This window comes from Larimichthys crocea, chromosome VIII (assembly GCF_000972845.2).
Source record: "Larimichthys crocea isolate SSNF chromosome VIII, L_crocea_2.0, whole genome shotgun sequence".
In the NCBI taxonomy this organism is placed as follows: domain Eukaryota; kingdom Metazoa; phylum Chordata; class Actinopteri; family Sciaenidae; genus Larimichthys; species Larimichthys crocea.
In genome coordinates, this window is record NC_040018.1 from 21592636 (window position 1) to 21614837 (window position 22202).

At 41.0% G+C, this 22202-nt stretch overlaps 1 protein-coding gene across 2 annotated transcripts; it reads right to left on the bottom strand.

The window, feature by feature from the left end:
• Positions 1-620: 620 nt before the first annotated feature.
• irx6a (iroquois homeobox 6a) lies at positions 621-5549 on the bottom strand. Of its 2 annotated transcripts, none has more exons than XM_019261479.2 (7): positions 5219-5549; positions 3805-4033; positions 3030-3139; positions 2502-2797; positions 1604-2278; positions 1224-1335; positions 621-805 (listed from the first exon to the last, which is right to left on the bottom strand). In XM_019261479.2, the coding sequence occupies exons 1-6, from the start codon at positions 5230-5232 to the stop codon at positions 1229-1231; spliced, it is 1431 nt and encodes a 476-aa protein (XP_019117024.1). In that variant the 5' UTR covers positions 5233-5549; the 3' UTR covers positions 621-805; positions 1224-1228. The 2 variants fall into 2 exon arrangements, with proteins under 2 accessions (XP_019117024.1, XP_019117023.1); XM_019261478.2 differs by having other exon boundaries at positions 3805-4083.
• Positions 5550-22202: the final 16653 nt, after the last annotated feature.

Sequence of the window (22202 nt, forward strand, 5' to 3'; positions counted from 1 at the left end):
CACAACTTGTGGATTGCACTCACGTCCTCCTCTGAATTATGACCTTCCATCGGCGCTGCGGCTTCATGAATCGAGTCAAGATGATCAACTTTGATCAAATGCACATCCGCAAATGTTTTAATTGGCCGATCGGGCGATCGGCTCTATGAATAACCACGACACAGGAAACGAGAGCTCTTGGGAAAAAAAAAATGTATTCTTAGAAAAAAAAAAAAAAAAAAAAAAAAAGACGTCATGAATGGCAAACACAGAAGAAGCTCACATTAGAACACAATGACAAAAACTCTTCAGGTCCACGCGTAACACATGACAGGAGATCCAGTCCTTTTTATGTCCGACAGGCTTTTTCTCTTTTACATCAGGCAAAATGACACGAAGCCACAGTAAAACGCAACATGTAACAAAATACTTAAGAGGAGATACGGATTCAACCAATAACACACATTAAATAATAAACAAACAGACGACATAACAAAATAATAAATACACAGAGAAATAAATAGGTTTGCTACACACTACACGATTGCCGTACACAAATTTGGCCGTTTTCCATTTGGCCTTTCTGGTTCCTTTGCATCTAGAATTTTTTTTTTTTTTTTTTTTTTTTCTGTTTGCATAAAGTCTTTTACCACCATAAAAACAAAGTTGTGCAAAATGATAGCCATGTCCACAGTTTGACAGCTCTCACTGCTGCAGCGCCAGGTAGCTCCCATGTGTCTTATTGAGGCCGCTACTCGGCCAGTAAGTCCTTTAGTGCATAATAAATGTCCCATTCCTTTTTTAATGTGATGCAGTTTCCAGCAATCTAGGATAAAGAAAAAGACAGCAGGATTAAAAATAGGCTCCCAACATGAGAAGAATAAACAGTCTGGTATTTCATTACAAAAAAAGGTTTAATTGTGATAGAAATGTTATTTTTTTTGTCTCATGTTTTGATGTTTATTATATGTTACTTCTGACAACATGCATATTAGCAATCTGTCACTTAACCAGTTTTTTTTTCCAGATCAATATATTTGGATGAAATTTCAAATACACTTTTGTGCTTAAACACAATATAGCAACATGGACTTAACTAAAAAGTAAGTTAATGAGTTTTTATGTCTATTCTTGTTCACCTGTGAGTGTTTTATGGTGTTTTTCTGTGTGTGCTCTATGTTCTATGTGTGTCTGTGTGTCTGTGTAGGTTTACTGGTTTCTTCCAGTTCAGTGCAGACTCTCACCTGCTTCACCTCTTCATAACTGGTCTGAACGCAGTGACCTTGTCATCCTGTACGGTCCCACAGGCTTCACTGAGGTCAGATGGCTGTGTCTCTGCTTTGCCTCCAGAGAATCCTACACACCACAATAAAAGCATATCTGAGAAACTTGCCTTAGATGCAAGTTGGTAAAAAGTGTCTCAGCACTTCATGACTAAAAAAAAATGAGTTTTCTTACATCCTGCATGGGAATCTATTGATCATATTTGGCAGTGTTGCTGTGTCAATGTACTAGACAGTAGAAATAACTGTGTATATGGCACAGAAAACCTCTGTATATGGGAGATTAGAGACAAATTTTATCCCTTGCAATTTGTAAAAAATGCTGGTGTAAGTTGACCTACCTTCAATAGTGGCGTACTGGCATGTGTCTGGGAGTGTAGCATAGGATGAACAGTGCAACTGGAGGTCTTTGTGACTGTAGCTGCCGGTAGTATAGACTTTTGAGTGCAAGGATAGGCCCTCTGGGAAGAGGCTTCCAGTATTGGTGACATTGCTAGATTCATGGAAGCCTCTCATGCTCCCACACTGTCCAGTAGGAGCCCCGGTAAGTCTGGTGCTCTGGAGCTGGCAGTCCCCGCTTGAGTTGCCTGTCCTCAGCTCTGAGCCATGCTGCTGAGGGCTCAGTATGACCCCTGAAGCCGCCGTACGAGCCAGAGACCAAATCCGAGGCTTATCCGAGGCTTCAAAATGAGACAGGGACACTGTACCCGTGAGGCCGGCTGAAGAGGGTGCCTTGGACACCACAGGATCCAGGAAGTCAGGCGGGAGAGAAGGGAGGGTGGTGACACTTTTGATGGCACAGGGGAATGCATGGAAGCTGTTAGTTAAGCTCAGGTGCAGCTCCGAGCTGCAGTCTCTCTTTTGAGGGGCGCCGGATAATGCCATGGCCCTCTGGAGGTCCTGATCGTCTGCAGCCACCTTTTCACAGTCACTGTCCAGCTTGTCACAGTCGTCCTCATCCATGTCCTCCAGATCACTGAGATGCAGATCCTTCTCTTCCTTGCAGTCACTAGAATCTGTGTGCAAGAAAGGAGATTTTTAGGTTAAGCTGTTTGAAAAGTTTCATTTTGTAAATGTAAAGAGATTTAGTTTGTTCAGAAAACTTTTCAGTACACTTTTTTATGCTGTAGTCATCTTTTTCGTCTGAATGAATGGCAACTAAATGTAGTGTAAGTAACTATATTTTTAGTTGAATATTTACTAAATAAATAGTTTAACTTTGTGTAGACACATGATTACCTTTGGTGACACAGTCTTGCTCGCTCTTGTTAAGGTCATCCTTCCTGTCATCACTGGCCTTATTCTTTGGTGACCACGTCATCTTGTTCTCCTTCTTGAGCCTCCTCCTGGCGTTGGCAAACCAGGTGGACACTTGAGTGAGGGTCATTTTTGTGATGATGGCCAGCATGATCTTCTCTCCCTTGGTGGGGTAGGGGTTCTTACGGTGCTCATACAACCATGTTTTCAGGGTGCTGGTGGTTTCACGAGTTGCATTCTTTCTTCTGGCCGTGCCATTAAAGTCTACTGTCCCATATCTGGAAAGGGGCGCACACACAAATTGATTACACAAACAGGATATCAGACATCCTCCCTACTCCCTGTTATTTGAAATATATCTTCTGGATGCAGGTATCAGTATGGAGTTAGACTCTGACCTTTAATCTGTTTTTAAACCTGTTTTTAATGTAATAAGTTGTAAAATACTTTTTGGTAGGTCTGCTAATGCTCATCTTATACATAGTGAGAAAGAATGAACATAAAGTTTACCTGTCATATTGATACTGTCCCAGTGAATGGTCATAAGGATAGTATGCAGCAGTTTGAGTGATACCAGAGTGTAAAGTTCCCGTGCTGTCCTTAATGTCATACTGTGGATTCTGTAAAAGAAAATCAGATTATAAGTTCACAATATTTAATATTTCTCAGCATGTTGATGTTTTTTGATAATAATGGCATGCATAAATTAAAGATTTTCTTCTCTATTTTATGCTCTAACAATAAATCACTCTAAGCATGAGTGATTTAAGCTAGAAAATAACACCTACAGACACCAATATGTCTGTATATATGAAATGTAGGTTTAAAGTAGAATACATCACCCTAGCACGGTGGTTACTTTTTGTGATGTTTTCAGGTACAGTGTAAATATCCATTTAACAAGCCATGTATTCAAATATCACCCCACTGATCATTTGTTTTATCATTTTAACAAATATATTTTAACATTTTAAATGCTGGCTCAGCAACACACAAGTGCCAATATTTTTCAAACACGCTAGACTGACAAGGATTACTTTGTAATAATAAAATTACATTTGATTGAAATAAAACACGTCCCTCTGCGTTGCTTCCTCTCACCTAAGTGACCGGAATTTTTTTTTTAACTTGTTTTCAAGGGGAAGCAGAAAAGACTGAATGCTGGATTAAACGGCTTGTCGAGACGGATATGTTTGCTGTGTGAGATAAATTGATGAACAAAACCCGTTTGATCGATCAGTTTGAGCCCCCCTCCCCCCCTGAGATGAAGCTGAAGTGAACCCACCAGAGTGGAGTAGATGGCGGATGGGTCGGTGCTGTAAGGAAAGTAGTTGGCGTAGTTCTGGCTGGCGGCGGCCGCTGCGGCGTAGGGAGAGCTGTACATCCCCAGCGCTGCGTTCAGCTCCGTCCGGCTGCTCGCCAGGAGCCGGTTCTCGTAAGACGGGCAGCAGAAGGAGGCAGCGGCGGCGGCTGCAGCGGCGGTCTGGGAGCCGCCTGTCCCGTCAGAGACCGACCTGGAAATCGAATCGCAGCAAGTCGTACTGGGGTTTGCCGACACGAAAAACTGCATGAAGAGAATCGTGGATAAACATGGTCATTGGCTGTTTCAGCTCCTATCTGGATGTCTGTGATAACTCTGAAGTGATTGTGGGTGAAATACTGTTAAAATGTATTTAGGTTAAGGGCTCAGTCTCGTGCTGAGTCTTGAAATCTTAAAATGAGTGAAAATCTGAGCTGGTTTCGTTTGTTTTTAGTTTCCATCAGTTCAGTTATTGTCATGTTGACATCTTAACTTGTCACCTGCCTTAATCCAAGGTAAGTCACTTTTCAGAGAATTTCTGTAATCAGAGGGAGTAGCTTTTATTGTGAAGTGTTCAATATCGCTTTTCATCTTTTAGTTAAAAAATACAGTTGAACACTGCAGTAAATGATAATGAAAGTTTATTTTTCAGTTGATATTAGGAAGGAAAGGTGTGCGCAATCCGTGCGTAAAAGTGATCCTGCTCCAGTTTATCATCGGTTTCGAAATTTGAACTTGTTCTTAGTAAAAGGAAAATCTAAATTCAATGTCAGTCTGATAAATCTCCACATTATTTCAAATGTGAATGATTTTAATTTTATCTATAATGTTCTAAACGTTCAAAAATATTATCGAGATAAAAGTTGGGTGACAACTTTTCCATGAGAGTAACTTTTGTCCCCTGATCGTCCTGAACTTACTCGAACTTGTCATTAAGCTCAATGAGAGTGTCTTAAAATGTAAACAAATAACTTTAATCGAGTTGTAAAAGCTCTCAACACAATGACATTTGTCAAACATCCCACACGTCCTAGTAAGTTAAATAGAAAGTTTGCGAATGTGTACAGCATCCGCTGCAGTCCAATTACACCTCGTCTTGAGCAATAGGTGACATTCATCCCTATTGTCATCAGAAAAACACGTGAGTTCATTCATAATTCAGTGTAATTGGACACGGGTGCGTGTATATCGATATTTGGTTCAACAATAAAAGCACCACCCGAAAATAGCTGTCAATACTGTCAGAGCAGTCGTTCACTCAGGAATGATTCTTACAGAGAAAAGTGCTCTGACTCTAGCGAAATAAAAGCAAATATGCAAGAAAAAAAGCCAAGTGTGTGTATGTGTGTGTGCGTGTGTGTGTGTATACAAAACTTAGGAGAAATAAAAAGTGTCTTACCTGTGAAGTTGCATTGTAAGGGTATCCAAATTGCGAGAAAGACATAGCTGCTTCTTTTGTTACCATCAGCAATATTCTTCACCCTTGATCGATTGCAACCAATTCTACTTCAAATCCACCGTCTTACACACATTTCCACGCACGGCCTTTCGCTCAATAATAGATGACTTCACTCATAGGAGGGAGACTTTAGGCTGGCACCAGCTGCAGATTGTTTTATATGAATGAATAATCCCCCCCAAGGACCCGATAAGAAATGAAATTAAGCGTCATTAAGTGCAAAAAAAAATGTTGTTGTGTTAGCTGAAGGAGGCTTAAAGGATAACGTAAGACTTGCAAGATATGGACTCTGCTTGTGCTATTATTTGTGGCTCTATAGTTCTTTAGCATTCATCCATGCAAGGGTATCAGCGTGACGTCACTGTAATCCCGGAACGGCGGGGTACCAAGGATAGAATAATGTCTTTGCCAATCACGTCCAACGCAGGGTTTTCTTAAGGTGCACTGTACACAGTCTTGTCCCGCTTTTGTAATAGAATTCCTCACCAATTTGCCGAGATAACGTCTCGGAAAATGGTTTTATTGTTCATCATTATTGAGTTGTATCGTTGCAACATTATGGAAACCCTTTGTGAAGTTAAATGAATTTGGGGGGAAAAAAAGGAAACATTGAAGATATTTTTGGCAGTCTGGTGAGTTAACACATTCTGCAGAAGCTATTACTTTTTCTTTTCACCCAGACAAATAAGAATCAAACATGTAAACTGGAAAGTCTCCTGAGTATTTTCTATTCAAAAAGATTTATGTGCAATGTGGATTCTTTTATTTACAATCTATCACAATTAAAGCTGGTTGAATAAAGACATTTAAGGCTTTTTTTCTTTCTTTTTTTTTTTTTTTAAATCTCAACCTCTGTTCGCCTCTGGCTCTTTGGCCAGAGGTCCATCCCGGAGTTAATGACGATGATGTTTCTATCTTTCTCTATTAGAGAGAGGGGCAGTCCCAGCAGGAACGGTTGGAGGGGTTTTTGGCAGGTCAATAGACCAGTGATTGATGCGCGCCTGGAGACTTACGTGACCATTACGCGTAATGCGTAATTGTATCAATTAACAAATTGATACATGCCCTTGTTTAACCAACGAGTAACAGAGTGAAAATATGCCTTAGAGGTGAAATCCGAAGAGCTGTGCGCGGGAAAAAAAGACAGTGGAAGCCCTGCTCCCCAGTCTAATTAAATATCCGTGGATAGGGGCGACGAGAATTGCATTTTAATTGAATGATGCTCACTTGAAAGATGAGTAAGGAATGATGCTGCCTCACAGTGAATGAAACGAGAAATAATTTTAAGCCTTATTAGATCAGCAGCTCAACCATCACCAGTTTTCTCGCTCTCTGCTATAAACATAAACAAGCTGCACCCCCTCCTCGTGTTATGCTGAGTTGGAATAGGGAGGGAGGAAAGGGGCGTCTGTTATTTCCCCCTATACACACTATATTTGTATTGACAGTGACAGCATGATCATTCCTACTGAGTCATATGATCTGCCCGTTCCTGACTCTGTGAGGTTCCTGTTGTCAAGACTGATACCTTGTGCCAAATTTCCCGGTGCTTTGCTTTTCCATAACTGATGTATGGTGTTTCCTTCCTTGGAGACCCATCTGCGATTATGGGCTTTCTCTCCGAGGGGCGCTAAAGAGCCGCGTGTAGGAGATGAAGATCTCCCGTCAAGATATTTTCCACAGAGATAAAGTGGACAGAGTGGTCATGGTCCAAGCTCAGGGAAGCGCATGGGAAGTAAACACCCACAGGCAACAGCAGCTCTTACACACACCACGTCTTTGGTACTGACAAGTGCTCATTGCTTCTGACAGGCAACTAAGTTACTGCAGGGAACTTGTTGGATAACACACCATGGTCCTCAACAGGAGGCTTTGCGCCTCATGTTACTGTGTAATATATTTCAATTATTCTTTCCATAAAATGTGCCTTTAATTTTCATTTTTCCCCTACTTGTTGATTCTTTCAATGTCCAGTCACTTCCCCAGCCATGACTAATATTTCAGGCTCATTCTGCACCCAAAACTTTTGCTAAAGGTCAGACAAAAATGCACACAGAGCAACCTAAAAGTTCTATCCACAAATAAAAGGGACACACCAACTTGATTACATAATAGCTTTATTTCCGAATACATTCTTGTGGTTTGAATGAAAACATGAACTGAAGAGAAAAAGTGAAAAAGTATGTAATGTCCAGGATCAAATATCTGAATGAACAAAACAATGAATCTCCAAAACATCTACTTTTCAAGAGAAAAGAAAGAAGAAAAACATAAACACATCCTTTTCAGCTTTGTGATGATGCAATTTTTGGATAATCCAGTGAGTATTATTAAATTGTTTATTTAGATAGAAGTATTTTGTCAGTCCCCAAAGGACCATTTACTGTAATCTCTCAGTTCAGAGAGATTCTGAATCACAACATTTGGAAATACATGGTCTTAACTGGATAGCAACAATAGTTCAACACAGAATAAGTACATCTGAACAAATCAACATGGATGATGGATATCAGAACTTGTGTGGGGAGAATGCACACTTTCATGCCAAAACTGTTATTCCATATGAGAACACACAGAGAAGGTTGACACAAGCTAAATGTAATTGCATGCCGGTGGTCATGCATTTCTACAAGGGCATGCATGATAGCCCAAGTGCATATGGACAGACTCATGCATAATGCATGTCCAGCAGTCACTGTAGATCTCACAGAATCAGGCCAAAATGAGCACTAATTGTAATGGCAGACTGACCATACTGCCCTTCCCTCTAAAATGTGTGACAACCTCACAATGAGACACGGATATGCATTTTTTTTGTCTTAATTACTTAATAATCACATTATAGCAAGCTTTTGTTTTTATCAGCTAAATGGCTGACAATGGTAATTAGTAATTCCTCTTTCACAGATGTTTTTCTTCTTTTTCTGAGTAGAATTATTCGAGAAGTCTTCCGTTTAAGAGGTTTAGAGTAACATAGAGTACTACCCTCCTATAACAGAGAGTAGCTTCTTTTTTGCAGCAGGATGGTGTAGCGGGCATACTCATAGCCCCTGTGTGAACCTCCCTTGGTTTAACTAATGGTCAAACAAAACCGTGAAAGAAAAATGACATAAAAATCTGAATTTTCTTTGGAAGTTACCACATTTGTGACAACAGTCACAAGTGTCAACACAAATAGACCTAAAAAGTTCAGATGCTCTCAAAAAGAATTCTAAGTAATTTCAGTATCATTTCTAATGTTAAGCATCCTGCACCGTGCTTTCTCATGATACAAAAACTAACCGTGCCTCTACTTGAAACAGGCTACAACAAACTCTGGCAGTTGGAATTTGTAGACGTATCATTTGACCCATGACTGGTCATGTAATAGAACATTTAACTACTAGCAGACAAAGGCATCCACCCATATAGTACATTCACTCACGTTATTTAAGATTAAGCAAGTCCAAACCTCCATTATATCTTGTTCTAACGGATCCATGCGGTTACTAATGAGACTGAGTAATGCACGCATCCTCCATTAGAAGCATCACTGGATGGAAAAAGGAAAAAAAAAAAAAGACCTGGAAAGGTTAAGTCAACACTCAATAGCTCCCAGCCCTATTCTCCTATTTAATACATTTCCTATGCTGACTTAATGAACCACACAAAGCCTTTCTGGTTTTTCATCAGATGGGGGGTGGTGGTGGTGGTAGTGCTGGAGGTGGGGGGTGTATGAAATGGTAATAAGGGCAGACGGAGAGACGGAGAAGCCCGAGCCGAGCAGGGGATGAAGCTGCACCTTCCTGGAGGTGTGTGATCTCATTAAAGCTAAATTGGTATATGCCAATAAATCCAAGACAGTTGTGATCTGGAATTATTACACACACATAGACTGCATACACACAAACTTCCCCCATGAAGAGCATTATTAGTACTGCCAAATTATCCAAAATGGAAAGAACAGTAATAAATATTGTAATGAGAAATAATGCAGCAGTGGCGGATATGGTCACAGCAGTGGCCGGTTAACACCAAAACAAACATCTTGGGGCTGATGAATAATTACAGCATGCAAAGGGAGTCATTAAAGCTCCATCACACAGAGAAAAAAGGGATAGGGCGAGTATGACATCATGACGACTGTCTCAATAAATCAATCTGGAGTAGAAAAAAAAGGATAATAACTGTATGTGATGACGGTACAAGTTTGATTGCTGTATAAGTAGTGCCACTGTGCTGTGGTATGCTTTGATTGGTATGTTGACTTTAGAAGACAATGTGTATTTTGAAAGAACATAATTACATATATATATCCATTACACTTTGTTTTTTCACAATTTAAACTTGCATCTGTACATTAATGGACACACATAATTGGTGTTTCATTTGTAACCTCATCACTTTGTTTGCTTGTAGTCAGATGTTTAACTCAAGCAAACCCTAGGCATTTTGTGTTGGGAGCCGCATATCCCAGAGGCTCCTGGGGCTCCTGGGAGAGGGAGAGGGAGAGAGAGAGAGAGAGCGACAGAGACAGAGGGGAGAAAGACAGAATGAGAAAGAGGCATGTGTGTGTTGTTTGTGTGTGCTGGCTGGCAGAGTCCCCTTGAGGCTCTACTGTAAAGCTATCATCAGTGGTGGTGTCAGGGATTTGTAGCTTGTCACTGAGAGAGCGAGAGAGTGCTGGCAGTGACTCTGGGAAATAACTGCTTATGGAGAGAGCCTGGCTCGCACAGCTTGTGCAAGTGTAGGTGTGTGTGAGAGAGAGATAGAGAGATGGAGAACGAGTGGGAGGAATGTGTGCCTATTTTCTCCCCGGGGTGTCTGGAGATGTGTGTGTGTGGACGGGTAGGTTGTGGGTCGATCATATGATGTGTGGATCCATGTGCCGTCTTTCATCTCGGGGCCTTAGGCTCTTTGTCTATGTGTGTTCTTGTCGGCAACTGGTGTGTGTACATGTCTATTCTGGGCGTGTCAAAGCTGCCACGGTGGCATTGCATGGATCTGTGTCTCCTTGTGAATTAATGTTCACATTTGGACCTGAATATGATCAAATGTGATTCAGTCTATTCAGTCACCGGCAATTAGGAGTCTGTGTAGGCTACCTCCCTGCTACTCTGCCTGTGTTTGTGTATGTGTGGTCTTCACCAAGATGGATGCTGACTTCAAACCGAACTTTCCCTCAAGGCGGAGGGCCAGCAGCAGCAAAACGCTGCTGTCGGGTAAATACATGTATCTGCAAAAAAACAAGTTCCTCTGGAATGACGAATGGAGGGCTCATTTTCTCATTGACAACCATGTATTTCTGAAATCGCGTGTTGGCGGTTGACCAGGTTTCAAGGGCCCGAGGGTCATGAAATTCACTCAACTCATAAATGATCATGTCAGCATTCAAACAGAGGAAGAAAAGGGAAGACGAGGAAAATTGCAGTTACATGGTTTCCATCTGACTGCAGCTGCTAAATCCACGGCAGCGTTGTGGCCCATCTCTTGGGCCCGCAGAGGCAGAAAGACAGTTCCTATTACTGTCAGTCCAATTACCGGCCACAGCACAGCCACCGCTGTCAACACCAGACAGGTCATGGTATGTATCGGCATCTTTTCTCTCATGTAAAGCCATATTTTATCAGGGGAGCATGTATATTATGCAGCACAGCTTTGAGCCATAAGAAAACTGGTTATCAACATTTAATATAATCTACTCTTATAAATTATCCATTATGCGGGGTCAAGAGTTCAGTAGAGTTGGATCAAAGATCTCACTTACTATGAGATGTTTAGGACATCTACAATCCAGTGTGTATGTATTGTAGTCTGCTTTAAGGATACACACTGGAAACAAGTGAAGATTTTGGAAGAAAATGACAACACTGTTATGGTTGCAGTATTTCCCCTGTGGTTTCATGTGTCCTTGTGGCAATCCACCACACATATACAGATATACACCCAGAAGTGGGAAATGTGATGAGAAGTGGTCTAAATATTGAAACACTCTCCATTACAGAAGACAGTGTTCTGCGTTGAGCGTGTCTGCTGAGCTGCCTCTAGTGTCGCACCACACGGAGACAGAAAAGGCCCAGCCCCATCTGGTCTTGGTTCAGTCTGGTTTACTGCAAAGTGGTGCCAATACAAATAGCTCTGCTTGATGTTTGTTTGCATAAATTGTTTTGAAAGGCTTCACCAAGAGTTTTTTGGGTGGATTACGGTGGGGAAGTTGGGGAGCCAACCGTGGTGGAATAATCCTCGCTGAGCTGACAGTTAGATTTGCTCTTCTTTAAAAATAAAAAAAGAGATTGTTTTGGATTTTTCTTCTTGGTTCCTGGCAGTGAGTTTGGACTGTGAACTTTTCAGTGGGTTGTGTGTATGTGTAAGTGTGTGCGTGTGCATATAATGTGGGTGTATGATGATGGAGAATGCTGAGCTGCTCTCTCTTCTCTCGTGGCATAGCGGTGTCAATTTCAATAACATCAGTGTAGCGTTTAACACATGCTAAAAGTTCAGTTGAAAGTTCAGAGGCCCAAGGCAATGTAGGGAAAATGTTTCTCTTCCTAAAGCCCTCACATATCCACTTTGATTCTTCTCCCACAGGTCAAGTCAAAGGAAGGAAAACGCAAACTTATGTACGGAGGTGAATTAGGGTTGTATTACATCTATGAAATAAAGTGAAAATGTATCTTCCAATACAGTAGGCACATTTATTTTTTTTGTTTTGATTGTACGTCCTGGTAAAGAAGATGTCCTGTAGAAACCAATTGGCAGTCATCATCACTTACCTCTAGTTTTGCTACAGGTATAAGAAAATTGACCTGATTGATTTCATGTCCAGGTAAGTGTGCCAGCTCAGCACTAACTGGTACCAGACAGATTTTGTGTAAGCTGTATAGATACCCTGGCCCCCAAGTCTTACCCAGAGCCCCCGATAGGATGGAAATCACAATTCTACCAATGACAGTTCAATCGTTGGGGCCCTCTGTTCCTCATTTGCTGCTTAGCCAGTGGAGGTCCCTCCATGGTCGACTCCCAACCAGATCCAGATGCGGCTAAAAATATTTTTTGCTGCAACATTTCTTTGTCTTCAGCTCCTCTGCAGCCGCATCGTGTCAGGCTGAGGAGCTAATGATGGTATATTTTCTTGTCCATAGACAAAAATCCTGACATTTCTGCTCTACCCTTAACCCTTTATGGTTTGGTCTCAACATACACCGTGGTTTGACAAGCTCTGCAACCAGAGTGATACAATATGACATGACTTACTTGCCTTATCTTATCTGAAGACTGCTATCTAAACAATGACTAGACATACAATAAATGGATACGAAATACTTCACTTATACTCATAAAAAGTATTTCTACATGTGTTTCAATCTAAAGGTTGAGAGAAGAAACTTAGTCCTGAAGTGTCTTCTGAATTCTAAAAGCATAGACAGCTAAAAAAATCTAGTGTCAACCAGCATGTTATGCTTTTTGCTTCTTAAAATGCCTTTCTCATCAGTTGGATTTCCACTCAGACATGGTAATTTAATTTCCCTTTCTCTCTCTCTTTTTCCAAATTCAATCTCTATATGCAGACCTGAGTCTTTTTCCGTCGCTCAATGTGGATCCACCTTAAGAAGAAAAGGAGAGAATGGGGTTGCCTCAATCCATCCAACTTAAAGCAGATGTTACATGGTTGCCAACATCAAAAGGTCCTGTTAACTGTAGAGAAGGTGAAATCATATACCTTTGATTAGCCTTTTCACTGGTTAATGTAAACGAGCTTAGTACATGGTTGCTGAGTGAACCCTGACCTTGGCCTCATGGCCAATACATCATCAGATTACAGAAAAAAACACAGAGTTTTGTTTTAACTGTGCCTTGTTAAGGCTAATTTTTGATTTGCGGATTGTCAAGCTTACTTTGGAGAAAGCAAGAAGACTGGATCAGATCTCCACAAGGCCCCCTGCTCTGAGGTAATACTGACACTTCTAAATAAGAGGGCAGTATCCTTGAAATTCTATAACTTGGCTTCTTTTAGGATCCTCTTTCCCAGCTCAGCTCAAGATGTTTTCGATTTTGAGGTTGAGATATCTAAGATGTAGATGTGCCTTCTATTTATCTCAAGGATATTTATTCTGAGAACGATAAGGAGTAAAATATGAAGGGAAAAGTGGTGCAAGGGAGGAGGGTGAGGGGCTAACAGCATTCCTTTTAAATATATGGTGAATGAGGGTCCTTCAACAAGTGTTGTGTTTACTTTGCTTGTGGGAAACAAATCGACACAGGCGGCGTCTGAGGGGGCTGTAAAACAGCTCTTTGGTACGGAGCGCGGCTTAAATTCCATCGGAAAGCACAGCAGTGTCACCCCGAGGTGTTGAGAGTAAATATATGGTGTTACCTTTAGGGCTAAATAGGGGAAAAAACACACAGGGAATGAAGTGCACATCACTTTACTTAGGAGCAGCAAAATTGAGAACAAATAATAACACTCATAACTTCTATTTGTTTTGAGCTCTTTTTATTAAGTTCACATATTAGATATGTAACAAAAGAAAATACTTGCACCACAGTGTACTTTCACCTCGGCAGAGAGTAAAAATGAACTGAGAAGCTCACATTTTCATAATCAAATATTGAATACAGTGTCAAACAGGCCCATATAAGAGGCAACTTCTCCATCGGGAAACAGCAGTACTATGAAAGCTGCCTACCTTTTTTTGAGTGCTACAAAATAATATTAAAATAAATCAAATGATGAAATCATATGGATGAAAAATATGGTGAGAATGTACTGCCTTTCATCAGACCTCAACTGGGCAACTGACAAATATTTTATCGTGTATTTTACTTGAAGCCAACTTCAAAGTGATGGCTGCTATGCGGTTTTCCCTCTGGTCTTTAGAAGTTAACGTTAGGTTACGTTATAATTTCACTGAGGAACTGAAGATACCCAGCCCTGAATGTCCGGACATGTGTATTAAGTTAAAAATATGAATGTATTATACTTAAGGTATAACTGAAGGACTTTGACTATTGTTTACTATCTGCTAGCATTAGCTGTCAGTCAATGGGTACTCAATTGCTATAGTGGCAGAACATGTGAATTACCTTCAAATGAGCCTTTTATATCTACAGGTGCGTCAGGTCCTCATCAGTCGCTCTTGATATGATTATACTCTCTCCTGCATGCTAGGAAGGAGAGAGTGAGACAACGGGGTTGCAATCAGCAACTACACCACTAGATGCCGCCAAATCCTTCACACTGGTGCTTTAAAGTGCTCAGTAATGGCTCAAACTTTGAAAGAAGTGAGATTATAAAACCCTGACTAAAAAAAAGATGATATCATGAGCAAAGTAAAAACACCTTTTACAGCTACAGGCACAGAAAGCAGCTTTTGCTCTGATGATTCATCCTGTCAGCACGTCACCTTGTGTCCCATCAGATCATACTATGAGCTTTTCTACCAGACTTAAATTGGTGTTGCTGTTAGCTTCATTAACTTTGTCATTTTCTTGTAAGTCTGGTGACTGTATCTTATACAGTGTGTGTGTGTGTGTGTGTGTGTGTGTGTGTGTGTGTGTATGTACACTGCAGACTGTGTGGATGTAGTGCGTGCTTGACCTTTGCCAGTATGAGAGCAAATTCAGTGGAAGAGTGATACCACTGTGCGGTCCTCTAATCTGCTCACTTAGCCCCGGCTTTGGGGCTCACTTCGCTCCGCTTCATCTAAAGCTCCCTCATCTCAAACTGCTGGCAGTATTCTCACAGACTTGAGCTCGGCTGCATTCACATACACCCATCTGCCTTTCTCTGCCTCTGTAACTCCATTTCTCATCCTCCTTCTCTCTATCACTCTACGTTTGTTTTTGCCTCTCTTTTTTCTGTTCTACTCTTTTGACCCTCAGCTTCACCTTAACCATCTTGTCAAGTTTAATCCTGGTAAGCACTGTAGCATCCCACTAGTATACTCTGGATGAAGTGCATATCTGTGTGCATATCTGACTGCATTTACATCCAGCTCTCTCTCTTCCTCTCTCAACTCTCTGTGTTTAGCCTGCCTTGACCTTTCCACACTTACAATCTGTAGAAGCAAAGCAGTACATGTGAAGTGTATATTCTGAGATTCTGAGACCCTTCCTGACTCCCATACTGTACAAGATGTGTAGACTGCAGTATGTTTTCTCTCTCTTCCCCTCTCTCTCTCTCTCTCTCTCCTTCTATGAGTTTTGTGTACTTGCCAGTGTCAGCACTATTAGAATCCAGATGGAGTAGATATATGTGCTTTGAAAGATCCTCTATTGCTTATTAAGATATTATTAGATTACTAGATTACTATTGGTGTGGGTGTTAAGAGTTTTATTATTAGATGAAAATGACAATGGGGTATAATGTGTGTAAGGGTAAAGAAGGGGACAAATGTCTTCTTAAGATTTACTTCTCATTACATCAACATAGCATTGCTTTGCAAACAGCTCCTCATATTCAGAAACTCACCATTTGTGGATATAACACGTCTCATACTAATTATGTCTTAGATTTGATGTGTACTTTTCCTGTTTTTTTAAATTGTTAGCAATCTTAGAAATGTCACTTTCATATGTTTTGACCCATTTATTAGATTCGATTAGACTTCAACTTTATTGTTTCATATATAAAGAACATTTTATTACAAGAGATGTTCTTATTATTCTTTCAATGTAAACACAAAATTTAATACATGGTTGCAAACAACATCATATATTGTGCATATGTATTGCATTTAAACACATACAACTTTAAAACCAATCACAGACTTAATTAAACTTCCATTCCAATAAAATTTTACAACATGACAAGTATAATTCAGTATATCTTGATTGACTTTTTAATCCTTTTGTTTTTATTTTAAATGAACTATCTTCTTAAAATAGCATATATACTGTACATTTTAGTCAGATACTATAAGCAAAAAACTTGCAAGGAGATGGCTAGGCAGGGTCATCAGGGACTGAGCACTGAGGCTGAAGTCTTGTAGCCCCCAGTCCTCCCCCAGGGTGTGGGGGTCCTTGCCAGGGGCTTATCGTTTCACGAGCATTGTCATTTCCTATAGTCTCTCCCTAGTCATCCTTCTCCCCATCCCTTTCCTTCCACCTTCCTGCAGCCCTTCCTCTCCTCTCTCTCGCCATAGCACCTCCTCAAGCTGTCGGCACTCTGGTTCGGAGGGTTTCCTTCAGGAAGGAGAGGTCCATGTTCTGACCACAGGCTGATAGAGGGAACCTGATAACCTCTAAGCCAAGTGCTACACTGCCAGCTGACATGAAGCAGAAGTCCTCCTGACCCCTTTCTCTTTGGGAACAGGACACCCAAACACAAATACTGGGGGGGCTTGAACGTCAGCAGAGCCCCTCTGCTACAGAGAAGGTGTGACATGATACTTCAGAAATTGAGCTTTGATGTGGCATGGTTATCATTCCGTAGATATATTTAAATATACTAAAGGCATCAACTTGTTTGAAAGACACTAAACATTAAAAACATCGATCTGATGTAGAGGATATCAGTTAGTTATAGAACAATGTATGGATTTGTTTACTGTGGTATTATTTATTGGGGAATGCATACTGTTTTTGCTGGATCTTTTTCTTTATATTATCTCAATCAGTGGCGATTTTGGGGGGTGGCCTAGGGTGGCCGGGGCCACCCCTGAAATCTCATTGGCCACCCCTGCGGCCACCCCAGATCTGATAGGTAGTTGGTCAAGTTCGTCAACACGAGAAACAAGAGAAATGCTGTCAATCAATGATGACAGCCGATCAACTGATTCAGAGCCAGATTTACATTTTGAAGTATCACAGTAATGGTCATACTGAGGCTGTGACAGCTGATCTCTGTTCAGCGTACGTTTGGCCAATGGCACAACGTTACTGCTGCAGCTGCTGAAGAGGTCCGTGGAAGGAGCTGACCAGCCACACCCGGAGGAGGATCCCGCAGTGTCTGGAGCTCCACCTGCTAAGCATGTTCATGAGAGTTTTGTTTTACATAACATTGCAGTATGTACTTTGTTTGGAGTTAATATTTTTATTTGGTTCATGTTACAATTGTTTATGCACATTTTTCACAAGTTACTTTATGAAAATGCATTGTTTTAATATTATGTTGTTTTTAAGCATTGATTTAAATAAATACATTTATGCTGAATCAAAGCCAATGTTTCAGTGTATATCTTCGTCAGGAACATGAATACTGTCTGGGCTGAAAACCACTTTTTGCACATTTTCAAAGATCGCAAGGCATCCTATAGAATCCTATTATTCAGTCACCATCATGTGTACTTTACTAATTTAAATGCCATCTTGTCATTAATTAAAAACACATCTGGCAAAGAACAAATCAAAAAAGTTTTGGTTTGTTCTGTTGCCTGGATTGCTGTGTTTTAATATAGCCACAAGATGTCGTTTCAATTAGTAAAGCAAACAGGTAACACTACAGGTGACACAGATGATGAGCTGATGGCTGATAATGTTATTCTATAGGATGAGTTAAGAGCAGTTGAGATTTTTCTAATCTAATCTAATTTGTGAAGAGATGAGGACTTTAATCCACTACAAGGAAATGGCTCTCAGAAAATTTCTACCCTATCCTGAACGCATTTTACTAAATAACCAGATATACGTGAGGACTGTGATAATGGGAAATGAAATTTAAATAATGACTTCTTTTTTATTTTATTTTATTTTTTTAACCAGAATAGACACCTTTATTTAACACTTATGAGACAGGAAATTATGGGAGACAGAGGGTATGTGCCATGCAGAAAAGGACTTGGATTTGAACTGTGGTCGGCTGCGTACATGGCATTAAACTCCACTATGCCATGGCCACCCCACACTAGCTTTGTGTCCCATCCTGGCCACCCCGGTAAAAATGTCCTGGATACGCCACTGATCTCAATCACAAATGTTGTTTTATTCTATTATATTCTCTATTTTAGCCTCTGGCTCATTTAGGTTACAGTTTTTTTCTTCCACTGATCAATTGTCCAGAACAAATAAACTGATAAAATATAAATAATTGATTGGATTTAAAAGAATCAATTATGCTATGAAATATGTGTTGTCACAAAACTGATAGTAGATTTGTTTTTCTTAGCTCGGAATAACCTGATGTGTTTCGGAGATACATTGTTGTAACAGGACACAGCGACACTACAATCTTTGTTAATTGCTATCTTGAGAGCATTGTCAGACGTGGTTATCTATCGACAGTGGTAAGCTCAGACAAATCCAGCAGGCCCGACGTTTAATGTTACATGCAGTTTTTGTATTATACAGAGAGCATAGGAAATTATGTAATATGTCCTCAAGCCTAGGTTATCTTGCACACACAGACACACACATACACTGGTCATCCTCTTGGGGAGAAAGGTGGAGTTGAGCGTGCACAGAGACCTTACAGCCTTGTGACCTCATTACTATTCAGAACCAGCAGTGAGAAGACGAGTGCTGCTGTGTTCCCAGTACAGCTCACCCCAAGCACAGATGATGTGCACGTATGGGGGAGGTTGTGGGGTGGGCAGCAGCTTCCCCTGAACCCCCCACCTCCTCCCTGCTACACACACACACACACGTATTCACTTCCTCCTGGGAGATAGGCGGCCTCTGCTTTCTGTCAGGGTGTCCTCAGCCGCAGACCCCAGGGGCCTCATGCTTGGTGGGAATCTGGTCTTCTCACTCCACAGATGCCCCCCCCTCCTTCAGATGAGCAGGAAAACAAGACCTGAGGAAGATACTGCTGCTCATTCTCTGCTATCGTCTCCCATATTTTCTTTGCTGTCTCTCCCCTACGCCCACGTTCTCTTCTCTTCTTGTCTTTCTTCTGCCCAGGCGGTCAATACCGTTAATTGGCTCACTCAGTCACCGGCACATTGATTGCGGTCACTAATAAAAGGGCTATTGATTGGCACTTTGTTTAACACTGGCCCATGCAGTGAGAGCTGCCCTCTAATACTATCCTGACAGCAACCTTTTCCTGTTTGCCAGTCTCTTAATGTCATAAATTATGTCAGTCGATTAAGGAGATATTTCTCCCCTCATGTTTTTGCCCCATCAGTGTAAAGACTTTTTTTCAGATTGTGGCTCCTGAAGAGAGAAGAGAAGTGTGGCACCTGTGATATGAGAGCAACACGACATCTTTAGTATAGACTTGTTTGCAGTCAAACCCACAGTCAGATGAAAAGTTTGTTGAAATTTGTTGTTGCGATAACAGAAACTTTAAGCCGACCACCAACCATTGTCAGTTACAACACCTGAAGACTGGAACGGTATTGACAAGAAGAGAAGAGAACGTGGGCGTAGAATAGAGACAGCAAAGAAAATATGGGAGACGATAGCAGAGAATGAGCAGTAGTATTTTCCTCAGGTCTTGTTTTCCTGCTCATCTGAAGGAGGGGGGGGCATCTGTGGAGTGAGAAGACCAGATTCCCACCAAGCATGAAACCTAGTCAGCAAGAGAGCAGTCAAAATAAATAGCTTAATATCAGTCTTAATGGTAAATAGTTAAAGAAATAAAATAAAATTGTAATTAAAATGCAAGCCTAACTGTTGCACTGACAGTTGACTAAGCTCAACATGTCATATATGAAAAATAAAGGTGCATATGTTACATGCACTTTAATGTAATTCAATACTTATAATTGTGTTAATAGTATTAAGATCCAGTATAAAATTGATCCAAATGAACATGATGGGTTTGATGGAGGGGTACTTGAGCTTATTTGATGGAGCTGAGGTGGTACATCAGACAAAATGGCTGGTGAACACTGAGATATCAATAATACAGCCTTTGGGTTGTAGGAGTTGTAAGGATTAATAAATATACAGTGCGGTTGATGTTTAAGAGAACAGACAAGGTTTTACACTCCATGTGTTTCTCATGTGTGCTTTATCCCTTTCTCACCCAGCCCACCAAGGAATTTCAGCAACACATCATTTGGATCCAAATTGCATCATTGTCAGCATGTTAATTCTCTAAAATGTTTCGTAAGACAGGAACATTTTACAACATTTGCTGATAATTGGCTGCCTCAATTAGAATGCTACAAGGTGATTTTCACTTTACATTTCTAGTAGACATGTCTCTTCCACTGCGAGGAACACGCAGGTTGACAGGAAACAGCCTGCGCAATATTCTCAACATGAACTCAATATCTAGTTTTATTGCAATTAGCTGTGCGCTATTCTTCACCCAGCAGTTCTAAAGCTTCAGTGAGTCAAAGGCAGGTCTCCTGAGTAAGACGGTGAAAACTGGAAATGGGGTGTAAGTACCTCCATGAGAGATTTAATTATGGCCATTAAATATTCAATGATCAATAGAATTTGTTTTAGCCGATCAATAGGTGGCCAGGCCTGAGAAGGACAATGTGCATAAGTTACTATTTGCATTTCAAAGCAGCTGTCACGTGGTCCAATTGGAAATCCATACCATTTTGTTAGGCTGTATTTCATATTTAGCTGCTTTATCCCCTTATCACTGACTGCTATTGATTCCCTTCCCTTTATTTACTGCCTGCAAACTGCCTTAGGTTTAAAATGTCAAAATGTTTTTAGGGAATCCGATATACCTCCGTCTGCCTTCCTCATCTCATATCTAACTCTTTATTTCTCCCCCTACCCCCTTCTCTCTCTCTCTCTCTCTCTCTCTCTCTCTCTCTCTCCCTCTCTCTCTGTCTCTCTCTTTAATTCCCTTGTCTCTCTTTCCTCTCGCTCTCAACACCCCTCTCAGTAGAGTTGGAAATTAAACCCTGTCATCTTCCCACCCACCGTATACTTTTCTGCTCACTCGGATGTGAATCTGCACATTATTCAAATAAATATCTCAGAAGTGTCAGGGGAATACTCTGAGCCACTTCAAAGACGCCCACCCACCCCCCAACCCTTCAATGTTGCTTGTTCTCACCGGATTCCTATTTTGTTTACCTGAACCGGCTCTAATGGCTTGTTTTTTCACAGCACCTATCATATATTCAAGAGCAACATTTAGCCCAAGTTCAAGTACGCGCGTGTTCAGGTCTCACCTCGGCTTTGATTGTTGTCCAAAACTGAATGTGATGTTCAGTTTCGGCCAAAAACTTTGTACCTCTCTGTTTTTCTTGCAGTCTTTCATCTATCTCTCTTAGCCCTATGTTTAATTCTTCTTCTCTAGCTTTGTACACTCTTTCGTATCCCTCACTGATTTCCCTCTGCTTCCTTTCTCCTTCACCTTTACTAATTCACGAGTTGGTTTCCCCAGGTGGGATATTGTGTTAAGCTACCTAGCACAGTGTGTACTGAGAGGATGAGCCCTCAACAGAGGGAAACAATGTTGATCGATCATTGTGTACACCTATGAAGCTGTAAATAGAAATCTTATACGTCAGAAAAAATATCAAAATCATTTATACACAGAGATGCACGTATACTGTATTAAATACATGTGCATATTGACCAGACATAGTAAAACCTATCCAATCAATATCCCTTGTATTATGTAGGTGTTGCAAGCTCTGTATGTGGAAAAGAGACAGTTAAAACACTGATGAGGGTCAGGCCATGACCTGCATGGTGCTTTACACATGGAGCTGCTAATACAGAAATATTGAGCTCCATCCATCCTGAAATGTGAAACAATAGCTGTGTTATACTGCGGTGCACTATGCTGAGTTCCACAAGACAGCCTCTCTATCTGCGAGCAGGTCTATCTATCAGAGAAGCCCTCAGCCAGGAAACCACAGAGGTCAGGGAGTTAACCTTCAGAGGCCCGAGGGCTGCATGAAGCATCATCAGTGCCATCAGGATACATGGTCTCAGTACTACAGCGCAGCTGGGGGATGGAAAATCTGAATGCGCTGAATGGGTGTGTACGTGTGCATTTATTTGCTTGCACATCTGTAGACGCCTGTGTGCATCTGTGTCGGTAGTGTGCATTTGAGGGTTGTGAATGATGGTTAAAATG